Here is a 17,429-nt window from a genome sequence, read left to right as displayed (position 1 = left end):
TAACATATATATGTGTGTGTGTGTGTGTGTGTGTGTGTGTGTGTGTGTGTGTGTTGGATTGTCGGAAAAGTCATGACGTATTTTGTCTATGTGTTTCATTGCAAAAATGCATCGTGACTTTTCCGACAGCCATATATATATAAAAACAGCCTATTTTAAGTTGTTAGAAAGTTAAGTTTGAACTCATTCTAAGTCTCTATAGTTTTACTCCTCGCCACCCCTCCACGTTTTATGTTTTTGATGTCACATTTTACTCTCTGTGCTTGTTTGTATGTATTAGGTGAAACAGCTCTCTCTCTCAGTTTTGAAGGAATGGCCACGTGTAGGAGATGAACCTTACGTTTAACCTTGCCGTGGCTCTTGGTTGCCTCTTGAACCTTGCTGATGATCTAAGCAGTCTGGTTTATTCTTGGTAGGGCCCAGTTGTGGGTGTGTCAAGACCTGTGTGTGTTCCTGAGGGAGGGATCTCCGCACCTAGTTTCAGGTTGATTGGAATCTAGATTCTCAGGAAGCAGCTTTTTTACATTATGTAAATATATACAGTCCTGTGAGACCACAATTGTAAACGCTTCTGGCCTCCAGACCAGGTGATCTGGAGGTTTCCTTCTGGGCAAAAGCTGCAGAAAACCAGGGCTCCTGACAAGTGTCTGAACTCCTTCCAGGAGGCACTAGCGAGCTGTAACCTGTCTAAGGGAGCGCTCACCGATGGCTTCCCCTGGCCTGCGCTCTGTGAGAGCACTTCCTCAGCCTCCACATGTCTGGTACACCTGAAGTCTGAATAAATAGGCTTTTTTTCACAGGAAGACTGGGGATATGCTCTCTGGGGTGACCTACGAGTGGTAACCAGGAAGAACTGTCTCTCTGATGGTTTCAGACCTATCAGGTCCTAAAATGCAATTCTTCCCAGTTGGCAGAGCCAGGTGCTCAAGGAGTGTTCCTTATGTGGGCTGCACGGGCCAGCTGACTTTGATAGGGCTGGGTGAGTGGAGCCGATGCCAGGCACACCCGCGGGTGTCAGCAGCTGGTGAGAGGCAGGGTACAAAAATGGCTCCCACCATTGCCTTTGTTCCTGGAGAGAGTCACAGCTGGCTCCTGCCCCTCCAGCACATGCTTTAAAATTAGTAAATGATTCTCTTTCACATATGGTATTGTTACTCGGAATGACATCGTACCTTGGTCCTTTGTCTTCTTGAAGGAAAGAATTCAGTCAAGAAACAGTTTGTGCAGCATAGAACAGCGAGAAGTTTATGAGTAAAAGCGAGTACACTCCGAGACACGGAACGGGCTGACCCAAGAGAGGGAAGCAGCCTCTCCGTACATTGTGTGAGGGTTTCCATCTCTATGGGTAGAGTTGTCTCCCTGCTCCCTCCCTGTTATCTTCCTCTTTCTCTGCTGGGGTGTCCCGTCCTCCCCTGTTGTTCTCAAGATTGTTCCTCAGAGCGTAAGCATGAACCTGTTAATTTCCCATGATTTATTTGAGGAACTCATTAAAAATGGCCCTGAGAAGCAGGAAGTTTTCTCTCTCTCTTTCTAGCTTCTAATAAAACATGCTTTGATTTAGGGCATGTGTGAGCCTGGAATAGCTGAGCCAGTCAGGCACTGGTGCCCTAGGTGAGAGCAGCTGCAAGGGGTCTGGACCCAAGTAGGAGCTGCATCAAGTGGCTTTCTGTCCCGGGCTGGGTCTCTCCTCTTGCTCATTTCTACCTACCTACCTACCTACCTACCTACCTACCAGTATACACGCTCTGCAAACCGCTGCTTTTGTGCTGGGTCCCAGGGCAGGCGAGTCTCCTAACAAGCCCTTTAAGAGCGAATCTCTGTTCTCTACACCCCTGTGGTTCTCCTGGACACTGTTGTTTTTCAAAGCCAGATATTCTGGGGGCTTATCTGTCCTGTGTAGGTTCCAAGGGTTGGGGTGCCTGATGTGGGGCATGAACACCTTGCTTCTCAAAGAGAAGCTCCTTATTTATGAGATCCCTGCCGATGTGAGTCACCGGGCCTGGGATGGGGTTTTTTATGAGATCCAGCCTCTGTCTCTACTACCTGTCTTGACGCGGCCCTTTTATCCTTGTGTAAAGGCTGTTCAGCTACTTTTCAGGTCTTTTCCAGAGCAAATTGTTCCATGCATAGCTGTAGATTTGTTGTGTTTGTGGGAGGAGGTAGGTTCAGGACCTTCTTAGCGGACATCGTGAACCACCTCTCTGCACTTTTTAAGCTGGAAGGAGAAGCACAAGTACAAATATAATCTTAAAGAATTTACCAGTAACTTATGCTTGTCAAACAGTCAGCGTTGCCTTTAAAATAGGTGCAGAGGGTCAGAAATTGCCTCTTGGCCCTGCTTTACAAGTTACTCATTCCAAAATGGTTCTGTTCTTCAGGTTGGTGAGGAAGTCAGGTGACATGAGCCCAGGTTAAAGTTTCGGTTAGAAAGCCAAATACAGACATGACATTGCCGTGGAGATCGATGGAACTCTGTCTAGTTTTATATTTCCTTACTGTGATAATAATGATTAAACAACCATCCCAACCCTGGCAAAATAAGACTGTAAATGGAAATATGTTGTCTTGATGTGCTTGTCACTTTGAGCAAAGTGGCTCCCAAAAAAGAATAATATTTTTGGGGCCGGCCGAGTGGCTCAGTTGGTTAAGAGCTCGCTCAAGAGTTTGAGCTCTAAGCAACAGCGGTTTGAGTCCTGTCCCGAGCTGAGCAGCCACTGAGCTGCCAACAGGTTGCAGGATGGCTCAGCTGAAAAAAAAAATAATAATAATAATATTTTTAAAAGGGAAAGAAACAGGACACTGCCATTCTAGAAGCCTGAGTAAGTGGATTATATGGGCTTTTTTTATTCTTTATCACACCCCCATTTCTTAATACTTTGCTAACATGCAACTTTTTAAATTCCATCTCCATATCCTGAAATGTTCTCTGAATAGGTAGCAAATAATGATAATTTAAATTCTAAGTGAAAGTACTATATCTTTACTGTCCTATTAAACACTAAGGTTAGTCTGAAATAACATAAAGTAATTACTGAAGGATTAATTCTGGGGAGTAAGAAAAGACCCATTATCAGGGCCGGCCGAGTGGCTCAGTTGGTTAAGAGCTCGCTCAAGAGTTTGAGCTCTGAGCAACAGCGGTTCGATGCCCGGCCCGAGCTGAGCAGCCGCTGAGCTGCCAATAGGTGGCAGGATGGCTCAGCTTAAAAAAAAAAAAAAAGAAAAGATCCATTATCCACTTTACACTTCTTTCCACTGGGGGGTGTGGCGCTCAGGATTGAGTCTGGAGTGGAGGTGTGATGTGCTCAGAGAAGATGGGGTGATCGCAGGTGTGAGGGCTGCATGCAGGCTCTGCTGAAGTTTACTTTGTCAGCCTCCACCTGAGTGACTGAGGAAGTATTCAGAATGACAAAAAGTGTCACTTCACAAACAAGGATCTGTGAGGCTCCCTAGGTCCTAGCAGAAGCACTTACTGGGGCAGGATGTGCTGAGGACAAGGAAGGTCCCTGCCAGGCAGACAGGAAGCTCAGAGGTGCCCCGAGCTAACCAGGGGAGGGCCAGTAGTCTCCCTCAGCCTTTCCTACTTGCCTACCTCTGTTTTTGTGGTCTCCAGAGGAAATGACCGACCTTTTGAGAATCTGGAAGCTCCTAATACAGGAATTATAAACGAAAGCCCTCCCGCTCCGTGCTCCAGTTTCATCTGTTTACACTTTTCAGGAGCTGAGGAATACCTGCTTCAAGGCCCTCTGCCTACTTACCTGTCATATTCTGTTCACTTCTGCGACTGTTAAGGAAATGCATTGTGTATCCCAGCCAACGTGTGGAGGGGTGGACACAGTGCCCCTGGCCTAGCACCCCTCCGATGAAAATAATAACTATAAAGCCAGTTTCTTGGAATTTATTTTTAAAGCACTTTAAGAAAGGATATTGAAAATCTGTGTGTGTCAACTCTCATTGGACATCTTATATGCCATTTGTCCTGCCCTGTGCCTGACACATCAGTGTGGGTCAGGACCCATGGCACCTTTATCAGGAGCGAGAGGCTTTGAAAGATGAGACATCCAGTAGGTGCCGAATAGACTGAGACAGAAAGTGTGGATGCCCAAGCATTTTCCCCAGAGGCACCTGCCAGGAAGGGGATGCTGGAATTGTGAGACTGCCCCACAAAGGCATTCAGCTTTGTGAAGTCTTTTCTTAGTCCTCCAGGCATAGTCCCTGCATGGGGCCTGGGACCTCACACAGCTGCTTCCTTCCTTCCTGCCCTGATGGAGCGTCTTGAGAACCCCCACTTCCCTCACTTAGTGTTTAGCTTTGGCTGCTGATAGCCCACACGTTCTTGATTTTTTCCTTCTCAGGGGTAGAATCTCAAGGCATGTCTTTAGCTCAATTCTAAACAAGGAGCAGGTTAGCTATTCCTTGAATTCCAACTAGCCAGTGGTTACTTGGTCCCTACAGCACTTATATGGAGTAGAGAGAAGTGCAGTGGCAGTTCTCAAATCTGGTGTTTGTTTTGGGAGGCAGAGAAAATACTCAGATGTTTGACTTTTTCTTTTTTAATCTCTTTATATTATACAGCTTCACCCAGAAATACCCGCCAGTAAAATTTTTATCAGAAAAGGATCGTAAACGAATTTTGGTAAGTTTGCTTATCTGGTTACTATTTGTCATATTAAGAAATTTCCTTTTTAAATCAGGGTATAATTCACACACCATGAAGTTCATGCTTATAGAAGATACAATTCAGTGATTTGTAGTTATGTTCACAAAGATGTGAAACAGCACCACGTTCTAATTCTAGAGTATTTTCATCACCCGAAAATGAAACACCATTATAGCAGTCATCTATTCCCCAGTTGGCTCCTGGTAACCTCAAAAACTACTTCCTGTCTCTATGGATTTCCCTGCTTTAGAAATTTCATGTGACTGAAATGATACAATATGTGGTCTTTAGTACCTGATTTCTTAAATTTAGGATAATGTTGCCAAGGTATATCCACATTGTAGCATGAATCAGCACTTTCTTTCTCATAGCTGAACAATATGCTAGTGTATAGATGGACCACATTTTGTTTATCTGGTTATCAGTTGATACCTTTTGGAATTGTTTCTACTTTGAGGCCATTGTGAATAATGCTGCTATGAACATACGTTTACGAGTTTTTGTGTAGATATACGTTTTCAGTTCTTTTGGAGTGGAATTGCTGGGCTATATGGTAACCCTAGATGTATAACTTTTTGAGGAAATGTGAAACGTTCATAGCAGTGGTTAAAACCTTTTCTGGTTCACAAATCACTTTGCTGAATACATGGAGGGACTTCTTTAGCTTATAGTTTTCTTGTTAAACATCAATAGAAATATACCAATGAAAGAATTCCTTTTAACTGTTGTATAGCTAAGTGTGTCCAAAGAGATTGGTACCTTTGAATTAAAAAAAAAAAACAAACAGCTTTATTGATACCGTATTTGCTGGCGTATAAGACGACTGAGCGTATAAGACGACCCCCTAACATTTCCACTCAAAATACAGAGTTTGTTATATACTCGCCGTATAAGACTACCCCCTCTTCCGACCATACACCCAGTATGGTATCGCGATTCGCGATTTTGCGCTATCATACTGGGTGTATGGTCGGCTGTGTGCGATTTTGCGAGTGTGGTAAAATCGCATAACAGCAAAATCGCGTAACAGCCGAGCATACACCCAGCAGCGCTGCTGATGCCTGAACGGTATGTGGAATGAAGTGGGCGGGCATCGGGAGGCCACTATGGCACGGGGCAAGCACTATGGGCAGTCTATCTGAAGTGTACCTGGCGTATAAGACGACCCCCCACTTGGAGGCATATTTTTCAGGGCCAAAAAATCATCTTATACGCCGGCAAATACGGTATATAATTTATAGCTTTATTGATTATAATTTATATACCATACAATTCACCCTTTAAAGTGTACAATTGGATAGTTTCAGTATATTCACAGAGTTGTGCGTTTATACCAATATTAGAACTTCTTCGTTACTGCAAAAAGAAGCTGATATCCATTAGCAGTTACTCTCCATCGTCCCCCCATCTCCTCCACACCCCAAGCCCTCGGCAACCACTAATCTACTTTCTGTCTGTATAGATTTGCCAAATCTATGTAGGTAGAATAATGCAATATTTGCCCTTTTGTGACTGGCTGTTTTTAAGATTCATTTATGTTATAGCATGTATCAGTACTTCATATCTTTTTATTACCAAATACTAAACCATTGTATGGATAGTTTATATTTTATTTATCCATTTATCATGTGAGTCATATGGTAGCTTTACGTTTAACCTTCTGAGCAACTGCCAGGCTGTTTTGCCAAAGCGACCGCCTTTTTACAGTCTCATCAGCGCTGTATGAGGGTTCCAGTTTCTCCTCATCCTCACCAACACTTGTTGCTATATGTCTTGTTTGTAACCCTTCTAGTAAGTGTGATGTGCTATCTCATGGTTTTGATTTGAGTTTCCCTGATGGCTAATGATGTTGAGCCTCCTTTTATGTACTTATTGGCTATTTCTCTATCTTCTATGGAGAAATGTCTATTCAGATACTTAGCCCACTTTCAATTGGGTTATTTTTCTTTTTAATATTGAGTTATATGAATTCTTTGTTCTAGATACAGGTTCCTTATCAGATATATGATTTGCAAATATTTTCTCCCTTTTCTTAAATTTAGGTCTAGGATCTATTTTGAGTTAATTTTTATACATGAAGTTAGATGAAGGTTTTTCATTATTTTGCATGTGGCTGTCCAGTTGTCTGGCACCATTGGCTGACACGACTAATCATGCCCCATTGAATTGTCTTGGCTCCACTGTTGAAAATCAGCCTACCATAAATGTAAATATTTATTTTTAGATTCTCAATTCTATTTCATTGATCTCTGTTTATTCCATGCCAATACCACACAGTCTTGATTTCTTTATCTTTGTAGTAAGTTTTAAATTGGGAAATGTGAGTCTTCCAACTGTGTTCTTCGTTTTCAAGATTGTTGTAACTATTCTGGTTTCCTTATAATTCCTTGTGAATTTTAGGATCAGCTTGCAAATTTCTCCAGAAAAGCCAGCTGGGATTTTGATAGAGACTGCATTGACTCTGTAGATTAATTTGGACAGTATTGCCATCTTAACAATATTAGGTCTTCCAATCCTAACATGGTGTGTCTTTCCATTTATTTAGGTCTTCCTTATTTTCTTGCAGCATTTTTTGTAATTTTCAGAATGTAAGTTTTGCCCATGTTTTGTTAAATTTATTCTAAAGTATTTTATTCTTTTTGATGCTAGTATGAATAGAATTGTTTGGGTTAGTTTCATTTCATGTTCTGTATTGCAAGTGTGTAGAAATACAATTGATTTTTGTGTTTTCTTATATCCTATAACCTTGTGGAACTCATTAGAACTATAGTTCCAAAAGTTTTAGTGGATTCCATATCTGGTTTCTTTTTTTGTTGCTAAGGGTTTGAGTTAACTTTATTGACCCGCCCACCTTCCTTCTTTTTTTTTCCTCTGTGAATTAAGTTACTGTCATATCACTTGATTTCAGCCTGAGCCTGAAAACTGTTCTTTGTATTTCTTACATGGCAGGTCTGCTTTTTTGTTGACTTATTTTTGTTTTTGAAAGTTATTTTTGATTGTATATAAGATTCTTGAGGGCCGGCCGAGTGGCACATTGGTTAAGAGCTGGTTTGGGATGCCAACTCTGAGCAGCAGGGCCTCAGTACAGATCCCACATGGGGGCCAGTGACACTGCCCTCTACAGCTAAGATGCTGAACAACAGCTCAACCTGGAGCTGGGCTGCTATGAGTCGCCGGCAACGGCGTAGGCTGCAGCCCCTGCTGCAGTGGGCTGCCATAAGCTACCGTGTGTGGCTGGCAGCCATCGTGAGTGGTTGGCTGCCGGCATGAGCTGCCAAGAGCTGCAGTGAGCAGAGGCCGGTGACCGATCTGCCTCATCCGGGAAGAGCGCAATGATAATACCAACATGGGCCAGTGAAGCAATGTCCTCCACAACTAGACTGAAGAACAAAACAACAGCAACTTGTTTGTTCCCCTTCCCCCGATTCCACATCGCTATTCCCCTCCCCAACTCCCCAGTAAAAATTTTAAAACAAAGCAAAACAAAAAAGATTCTTGACTGATAGTTTCTTTTTGCATTTTGAATATGTCATCCCACTGCTTTCTCCTTATTTGTTACAATAAGTCAGCTGTTGATCATATTGGGGTTCCCTTGTACTTGAGGAGCCCTTTTTTTTTTAAATTTTTTTTTTATGCTGTGTTAGTTTCCTAGGGCTGCTGTAACAGTTACCACCAGTTTACCAGCTTAAAACAGCAGAAGTTCAATCTCTCCCAGTTGTGGAATCTAGAAGTATGAAATCAAGGTATAAGCAGGGCCACGTTCTCTAAAAACTCTAGGGGGAAATCTGTTCCATGCCTTTCTCTTAGCTTCTGGTGTTGCCAGTAATTATTGAGTTCCTTGGCTTGTAGACGTATCACTCTAGTCCTTGCTTTCATCATCACATGATAGTCACCCTGTGTGTCTCTCAGTGGAATCACGGTTCACCGTGCTTCTGTATGACCTAATTATGAGGTGTGACAAACAATATGGTGAATGTTTTAAAACAAAATTATTACAAAGACACATTGCCATTAATCCCCCTTGCTTTAATACTCCCCGTTGCTTTAAACACACTTATCCTGTCATTCTTGCCACTTTATGAAACAGTTCTGAATGTCCTTAACCGATTCAAAACGTTTACCTTTCATGGTCATTCGGACTTTGGGGAAGAGCCAGACGTCGCACAGTGCCAGATCCAGTGAATAAGGTGGATGAGGACACAGCGTAATGTTTTTATTTGACAGAAATTGCCGTATATTCTGCCTATCATTTAGCTTGCTCTCATAGAGCTACCGGCCTCCTTTTTACTGCTTATCACCTAAGTATCCACTGTTCTGAGAGCACGCTTATGGCTGAGCTCTCCACACGCTTTCAAATACACTTAATTCCTTTGGGGAGAGCTTCAGAGCTCTCTGTGTTTACTGACTGCCTCTGTCCTCCGGGAAATATCTGAGCCACTGCTCTGGAGCTGGGGGATGGAGCGACACTGCTGCCTTACAAGCAGGGGCCCGGGCAGGAGCCGGTAGCCCCGGTATTCTTGCCTTCCCTCTCTCAGCTTGGAATCGCCACCCTGTGAGCGAGCTGGGACAATGACCAGAGTCTCATTGTTCACAGCCTGCCGTGCCTAGGTCAGAGCTTCTGTGCTGTGAGTGAGAGCTGGGTGGAGGAAGGGAGATCTTCACCACCTGGCTCTCTTGCCAGGAATTTAGTCTCTGCAGCTCACACCTGGAGGGGATAAGAAATGCTGGTGGCCTAGCCTTCCTGGTGAGATTCCATATCTTTTTTGATTCTGTTTTTTATGGCCACTCACACCCACTGTGAATTGTGAGGGTGGGGGGTCGATGGGGGAAGTGAGCCATGGCTGAAGTGTCACAGACTCTTACTGAATTTTTATAGATTTTCTTGCATAAATGTTTCTTCATTTGTTGTATACCTTTAAGACAATTTCTGTAGACTTTAAGTAATTGTTTTTAAATTAATTTTCACCACCAGTTATGATTGTTTTGCTGGGGAATGGGTCTGCGGAGCACCTCATGACACCATTCTGAAAAAATTTCTTATCTGTGACCTTGATATATAAATGGTTAGTACACAAGGTTGTTTTTTGTTCCTCTGCCCATCGTCTACATTGTCGGAATATGTATCCCAAACACCAAAGTAACTAACACTCTTAAATCAATATGAAATTGTTTTTCACCAAAATCTCCCTTTTCTACAATAGAAGCTATAGAAGAGCTCTTCCTTTTTAGATGGTTAACCTAAACCTCACCCTGAGCAGACTCTAAAGCCTATTCTTGTATTCCCATCACCACGTGAAAAATGTATATGCATTTAAGTATGAACTAGAAATAGATCAGTGTCGTCAGCAACAGCAGAGAACAGTGAATTTTTCTAATCTTTCTGCTGCTGTGTGTCAGCGTGACCAGAATATCTGATGTTCTGCACTAATTTGTGAGCCCTGCACAGTCTTGCAAGGGTTGTTATTGCCCCGTGGGATGGTTTTCCTGTGGATGTTGAGTATTCCCGATTATTTCACTTTACACATAACCACAACAAATGAGTGTTTTTCACTCATCTGCCACCTCATAGGTTAAGCCACATTCAGAGTCATTTTGGTGCCCGAGTCTGGCATAGTGTTGCTAAAACTTGAAAAGCCTTTTCAGTAATTTTTGAAGCCTTAGCACAAAGAGGAAGGTTGTTTGAAAAGACATTTCTTTTTGCTGATGTGCTGAGCAGCATGAGTTTGAATGCTGACCTTGAACTAGACCACTTATTTGCCTTTTAGTTCCCACAAGAGCAGGAAGTACAAGCACACTGTGAGGAGCTCATAAATGGCAGACCCGTGCAAAGCTGTGACGGCCGAATCCATTTCACTGCAGAAGGTCTTGCGTCTTTTTCTTCCTACGACCTTCTGGTTATTAGCTCCTTGTTATTCAGAGGGTATGGCTGGGTTTGGTGATTGGTTTTCCTGAGGAAGCTTCCTAAGTGGTAAGCTTCTGCCAGCATTTCTATTTGAAATGCTTGCCTAATGGGCTGAAATTCATTAGGAAAACTACTCTCTAACCATCTAGCTATGTTACATAAATCTTTCAGTATTTTAGATGGAAAGCTATTAAAAAAAAACAATTCAAATCCGTTTTAAATGAGACTAAGGTGCTTTCAGCACTTTTATCTGACTCCTAAAACTAGGGAGCTGTTGTAGGCGATGGTGTATAATGTAAACACTGCATTTCTGCTAGCTCTGAGCCGTCGCTGTTATTTTAGGTGCCGAGATAAAGTCAGCGTGCCACAGCACATTGTATTTTAAGAAACAGTTGTATATAGATATAGAATTACATTGGAAGAGGTTAAATTTCCTTTGAAAATATGTAATTTTTCTCATTTAAAAACTGTGCAAAACATGGGAAAGTGCGCTAAAGTGAATATAAAGTAAAATGAAATCTCACTTCATGAGTTAAGCCCTAAATGGTAAGCCAGATTTAAAAGTCAGTTATTTTTCCAGAAAATTCTTTTTCAAATCATTGTTCAGCTATGTGGGTAGACTATAGGAGTGCTAAAGATCAAACACAAACCAGACAAATTGACAGGTAATGGAGAGAATATGGAGTTAAGTAGACTGGGCTTATATATCATTACTAGTGATGTGGGATTTTGGTCAAAACGCAGTTCCTCTGGGCGTAATCTCTGAACAAAAGAGGTTTAGAAAATGGTGCTCTCTATAAAAAATGAATGTAGCTGATTGAAAGCTGTTGAACATCAGGACTTTGCAACCACTCACATTCTAAACCATACTTTTATTTCCATCGGAGCATACATAGCTAACTAGTTGGTTGACCAATGGTTCTTCTTAAGGCAGGAATTACTGTCCTGCTCCCCCAGATCTGCCTTTTCCACTCAGGGCAGCTTTGCTCTCACCCATGATAAACACTGGCCGGAACTATGTGTCAGGTTTTATGTGAACAGAGGACTTCATGGCAAAGTAAATGTTTTAAAACTGTAGACCAAGGGGTTTATGTGCTTTTCATTTGCAGTAAACAAGAGTTGGTGTTTTTCCTACTATGGACTCTTTTAGTTTGGAAAGGGAGGATGAGGTGAAGGCCAACTTTGGTGGAGGAGATGATAGAGTGGAGAACAGAACAGCACAGGATGGAAAATAGTTTCATATCACTAGTCTTTTTTCGGAGTTTATCCTATTTACTCCTACCTCTCAAAAATGAAATATGCTTTAACTAACCCCTCTCCAGTTACAGCACTTAATTTGAATGAAGTCTTTATTAGTTAAAAATTGTTTTTCAGACATAAATAACTTTTCACACTTGTTGTGGTTTAGGTTTTAGAACACGTTACTGCTGGCGCCCTGCCCCTCACAGGCCTCTCACAGCTGCATCGTTTCACTGTTGGGCTGGTAGTGGACGCTGCGTGGTGTTCACATTCCTGCCCGGACACTAACCAGACGCTAGAACTCAGTCATTCTGGGCTTTGGTCTGCAAATTATTATTAGGAATAATTTGAAAGGTATTAGTTTTTCATGAGGTTCTCGAGTCCATTTTAAATACCATATTTTTTTTTTTGGTAGTTCACCAAATCTCTGCATTTTGATAATCACTTTTTTTAAAAAAGTAATTCTAAAACTTTGCAGGAGTAGTATTAGAACCATGTAAGCAATGTTCTAAATCCCATTTATTATAAAGCAAGAACCATTGTTGTCTTTTTTTAATAGACATATATTTGACACATGACAATGTGTAAATTTAAGATGTACAGTGTATTGACTTGATACAGTCCATTGCAGCATTAGGTTACATGTCTGTCTTGTCACATAATTGTCATTTTTTCTAGTGTTAGGAACAATTAAGATCTAGTCTCTTAGCACATGTAATGTTTATAGCACAGTTGGCTGTCTATAATCACAGGCCTGTGTATTAGTTCTCCAGGACTTACCTAGTAGCTGCGAATTTGTACCTTAAAACAACAGCTCTCATTCCCCCCACCTGCCAGCCCCTGGCAATCACCATGTTTTTACTCTTTGCTTTTATGTTTAGGTTCTACATGTAAATGAGATCATACTGTATTTGTCTTCCTCTGTCTGACATATCTCAGTACAATGCCCTCAAGTTGCACCCATGTTGCCACAGATGGCAGAATTTCCTTTCTTCTCCGGGCTGAATGGTATTGCAGAGTGTGTGTGTGTGTGTGTGTGTGTGTGTATACACACACATATCACATCTTCTTTAGTCATTCATCCATTGATGGACACTTAGGTCCATATCTTGGCTATTATGAATGATGCGGCCACATGAACCTTTTAATAATGTAAAATTTTCTGTCAAAGATGACATTTTAAAACCAGTAACTACTATTTTTCTGTCTTATTTACTGGGTGGTAGTTGAAATGTTTAGGCTGTTTAAAAGCTGACAGGTACAATATGACTTCTGCCCTGGAGTAAGCAGTAAAGATGCTGCTTTAAAGCCTGCCATCTTCCTTTCCTCCCCTTCTACCCAAGTTTTAAGCTGAGGCTGCACCAGAAATCTATCTTTGTAAAATCAATTGTCACCATGTTCTCTTGTGCTTTCTCTGTGGGTGTTTTTGTCCTGATGCAGATAACTGGAGGAGCGGGGTTCGTGGGTTCCCATCTCACTGACAAACTCATGATGGATGGCCACGAGGTGACCGTGGTGGACAACTTCTTCACGGGCAGGAAGAGAAACGTGGAGCACTGGATCGGCCACGAGAACTTCGAGCTGATTAACCACGATGTGGTAGAGCCCCTCTACGTTGAAGGTGAGTGACACTGTGCACCGATCAGCTCGAGCCTGGTGGGTGGCTCAGTGGAGCAGCCAGCCCCCGAGGGGAACCTTCTGGCTGGACCACATCCCATTCCTGTTGTGTCTTGTTCTCGAAACGGTCTTCCCATGTACAGGGCACTGTCCTAGTTGCTGTGATAAGGAACGGTTATGTCAGTGTGAATGTCTGACTTCACTATGACATGGCACCCCTGGTTTTGAACTTCATGGTCTGGAAGTAAGGTTTGTGTAGTACACATCCCTGCCGATCGCCTAACAAGTCTGATGCCTGCCCCAGTTATGTAAAATTACTTCCAGCTTCCTATAGGAAGGTAGCTGACGTAGAATACTGAATTCATAATGAAACTGCACATGTAAGGGGTTAAATTCCTCTAGTGACTTTGCCACTTTAAAGGCATTGTGGTTTGTGAGCTACAGTGGGTTAGGTGGTCACCCCGATCTATGTGTCCCCATCTTAACCCCCAGAACCTGTAAATGTGACCTTATGTGGGGAAAAAAAGGGTCTTTGCAGATGTAATTAAGTATCTTGATAAGATCACCTAGATTGCCTGGGTGGGCCCTCGTTTCAATGGCAAGTGTCCTTATAAGAGACAGAATGGAGAAGACAGGGACGCTTGGGGAGAGGAGTACAAGGCCATGTGCAGACAGGCAGAGACTGGACTTACGCAGTCCCATGTTAGGAAACACCTGAGAGAAGCAAGAAAGGGTCCTGGCCTGGAGCCTTTGGAGGGCATGTGGCCTGGCCAACAGCATGTTTTCAGACCTTTGGTTCTAGAACTGTGGGAGAATAAATTTCTCTTATTTCAGTTCACACTACTTTGTGGTCCTTTAAGAAACTAATACAGGGCCCTTAAGTCGACTTTCTGAGATGGTCTTAAGGTGTTCCCATGAGAACTGCCACCAGTTGCTTTATTAGCAGGCCTCTTAGGATCACATAGACTTCACGTTCTTTCATTTAAATCTGATCACAGCCCTGAGAGGTAAGTGGTATCATGCTACATAAATATATGTGGAAAACTGGAATCTGGCCGTGGTCTGCCCAGTCATAGGGCCGTTAAGCAGCTGAGCCAGAACTCAGCCTCAGGTTGCTGGCTCCAGAGCTTGTAGTCACCTGCCCCTCCTCCCGCACAGGTAGCGTGGTATCCTGCTGTCCCCATGATCAAATCCCGAACATTTTCCCATGTCAATAAAATGTATCTGGAAGAGCCAGTGTAATTGCTCAGCAGTGTTATTATATGGATATACCATAGTTTATTTAATCTTATCCTTATTTAAAGCTCTGCAGTTTTATTGTAAATGTATTTGAATTTTATTTCCTCAATGAAGAGTCCAAATATGAATTGTGCCAAATACTAATCTGTCTTGTTTATTGTTTAGTGATGTCTATTTCACTAACACAGTAATAGCATTGAGCATTATCTTAAAAAAACTACTAAAAAATATTTTGCTAATTTGACATAAAAACCCATGGTTCAGTGTACATTTCTTTGGTTACTAAAAAGGTTCGACTTTCTAACATTTAACATGTGAGTTCACAGAAGAAATCTAAATAGTTTCTTTTACCTTTTTTTAAACATTTGCTAGTTCTTCCTAACAGGGATGTTCATCATTTAGCATGTATTTAGCATTTCCCTTCTGACCCTGACTTTTGCCTTTTATGTTCATAGAAGTTTTGTAGTTGTTATATAGTCTCATCTGTTCATCTTTGTCATTTTGGCTGTTTATTTTATGTTATAACCATCTCAAGATTAGATACTCACCCATGGCATTTTTTATTTGTTTTTGCTTCCTTTTTAAACATTTAATTATTTAATCTATCTGGGGTTTATTTGGTGGTTAGGCCGTAGTTTTTGTGAAGTGAAACAAATGACATAGATAACAGACAATTCGTCTGACTTTCCACTTGGACTTCATCATGGAGTTGCGATGAGGGTTAACTGAGGTAATGTGTGCAATTGTGCTCTTGTAGGCAGGTTCTAAAGGTGTCCCCCAGTGTGACCCTCCCAGCGTTTCAGCCAAAGACAATTCCAGCTACTGCTATGAAAGAACTTTGCTGAAGAATTAAGGTTATGAATCCACTGGCTTTAAGCAATGGAGATTACCCAGGGTTACCTGGGTGGGCTGCACATAATCATATGAGCCCCTAAAAGCAGCAGAAGAAGGTGGAAGACCCAGTCAGATTTGGTGGAAGAAATGCCTCGAAGAGGCAGGCAGTAGGAAGGTCAGGGAGCGTCCCGCTGTGGGAAAGACACGACCCACCACTGCCAGGAGGGCCGTGGCCAGGAGCAGGCAGGGTTCCAGGCCGCAGCCAGCAAGGACTCGGGGCCTGTGCTTCAGGCTCATGGACTGAAGCTTGCCAGCAACCTGAGTGATCCTCTGATGACAGGAGCGCAGTCCTGCTGACACTGTGATTTTAGTCTGTGAGAGTCAGGGCACAGAGCCAGCCGAGCCTCACTCACCATGCCCAGACTTCTGACCTGCAGACCTGTGACATTATAAATAGATACTCTTTAAGTCTCTAAATTAGCAATAGAAACCTACCATGGGGCGCTTAACACAGTGACTGGCCCCTAGCAAGTGCTCCCCAAATGATAGCTATTATTACTCTTGTCCCTTTTTTGCACATGGCAATAAGCATTTGTTGAGTGAAGCCATTGATGACATAATTTCAGTACTACTGAGCAACCAAAAGTTAGCAAAAATGGTATGTTGATAAGTAAATTACCTGCTTTGACTATGAGCTTTGACATCAGAGCTACTCAAAGTCATTTCTACTGCTTCTGACCATAGACTGTGCAGGGGACACACGCATACTGAATGGTGTCACACAATAAATGATTAACACTTTTTGTCCTTTGCTTTCAGTAGTAAGTTCCCTAAAGTATCTCTGCTGTGGGAGTGATACATTTCTCCATCCTGAGAGTTTAAAGACCGTTTTTCACTTTCTCCACCCTAGTTAGCGTTAGATTCTTCTATGCCTTTGATAATCACCCCAACTCTTTTCCATCCCCCTATCTCTTCACTCTTTCTGCCCCACAATGGCCACTTGCCTCAAAACTCTGTATATGAAGAAGAGCATCATCTGATCCCTGTGTGGGTAGTTTTGTTTTTCAAAGGAATAACCCCTCCTTTCCCCCTTACATCAGACACAGCATGACTGTAACCAGATGAGCTTGGGTTCTTGCCTCCCCGCCTTTCCTCAGTGTTGTGTTGTCACACAAAGAATGACATGATTTAGGGCCCCCTGACTGATGTTGTTGCCTCGTGTGTATTTTCCTGTCATATTTCAATTACACATCAATTTAGTTATTCCTCTGATTGAATTTACAGCCTGTGCTCATCGCAAGTGGGAGTGCCATATGGTATAGGATGAAGTCCAATCTTTTAGCAGCCATGAACAAGTTATATGTCCTACTGATGTGATAAATTAGTTTCCTCTGCATGGTAAGAGTGTATAAACAGAGCCTGTAACCCAATGTTTAATATATAACTCTATTTTTAGTACTTTTTCCTAATAAAAGAAAACTTTAGTTGATATGATGTTTACACCATAGCAGAAATGTGCTTCCACTTTGAAAAGTATTTTGTGGAATTTATTTTTATTTTATTTACTTGGGGCTGACAAATTGTTTGGATTTTATTGAGGTTACAATGGTGTCACTTTACTTTGGCAGTATCTCATAGCTGAACTTAAATTTTCCTCAGCACAGATTTCTGCTTATTATTTTCAAAGTCTAACCATTATGCATCAGAAGCAAAGACATTAGCAATTTTATTCTAATTTCACATTTCCAGTGGGACATCAACTTTGGACTAAGAATGTGGTGGAAGAATTGGAAAAGGAGGATGTGATTGCAGTACACTTAGGATCAGGATTGAGATAGGATACTGTAGAGTTTAGGGATGGCCATGTGTTAATGAAATACAAAAATGACAAAGAAGTGCTACTGTCATATGGGTTATGATGGAGGCCTCTGTGCTGTGTGC

At 42.1% G+C, this 17,429-nt stretch overlaps 1 protein-coding gene across 1 annotated transcript in view; it reads left to right on the top strand.

Annotated features, from left to right (window-relative positions):
• UXS1 (UDP-glucuronate decarboxylase 1) overlaps window positions 1-17,429 on the top strand; it is a 104,753-nt gene that overhangs the window by 45,200 nt on the left and 42,124 nt on the right. The window contains exons 4-5 of the mRNA XM_019628414.1: window positions 4,573-4,633; window positions 13,239-13,419. Coding sequence (XP_019483959.1) covers window positions 4,573-4,633; window positions 13,239-13,419 — 242 coding nt within the window. The remainder of the gene's footprint in view (window positions 1-4,572; window positions 4,634-13,238; window positions 13,420-17,429) is intronic.

The sequence above is a fragment of the Hipposideros armiger genome, unplaced genomic scaffold, assembly GCF_001890085.2.
Source record: "Hipposideros armiger isolate ML-2016 unplaced genomic scaffold, ASM189008v1 scaffold_788, whole genome shotgun sequence".
NCBI classification, from domain to species: domain Eukaryota; kingdom Metazoa; phylum Chordata; class Mammalia; order Chiroptera; family Hipposideridae; genus Hipposideros; species Hipposideros armiger.
The sequence above is the reverse complement of the archived record's forward strand: the minus strand, read 5'-3'. Positions and strand labels throughout refer to the sequence as shown.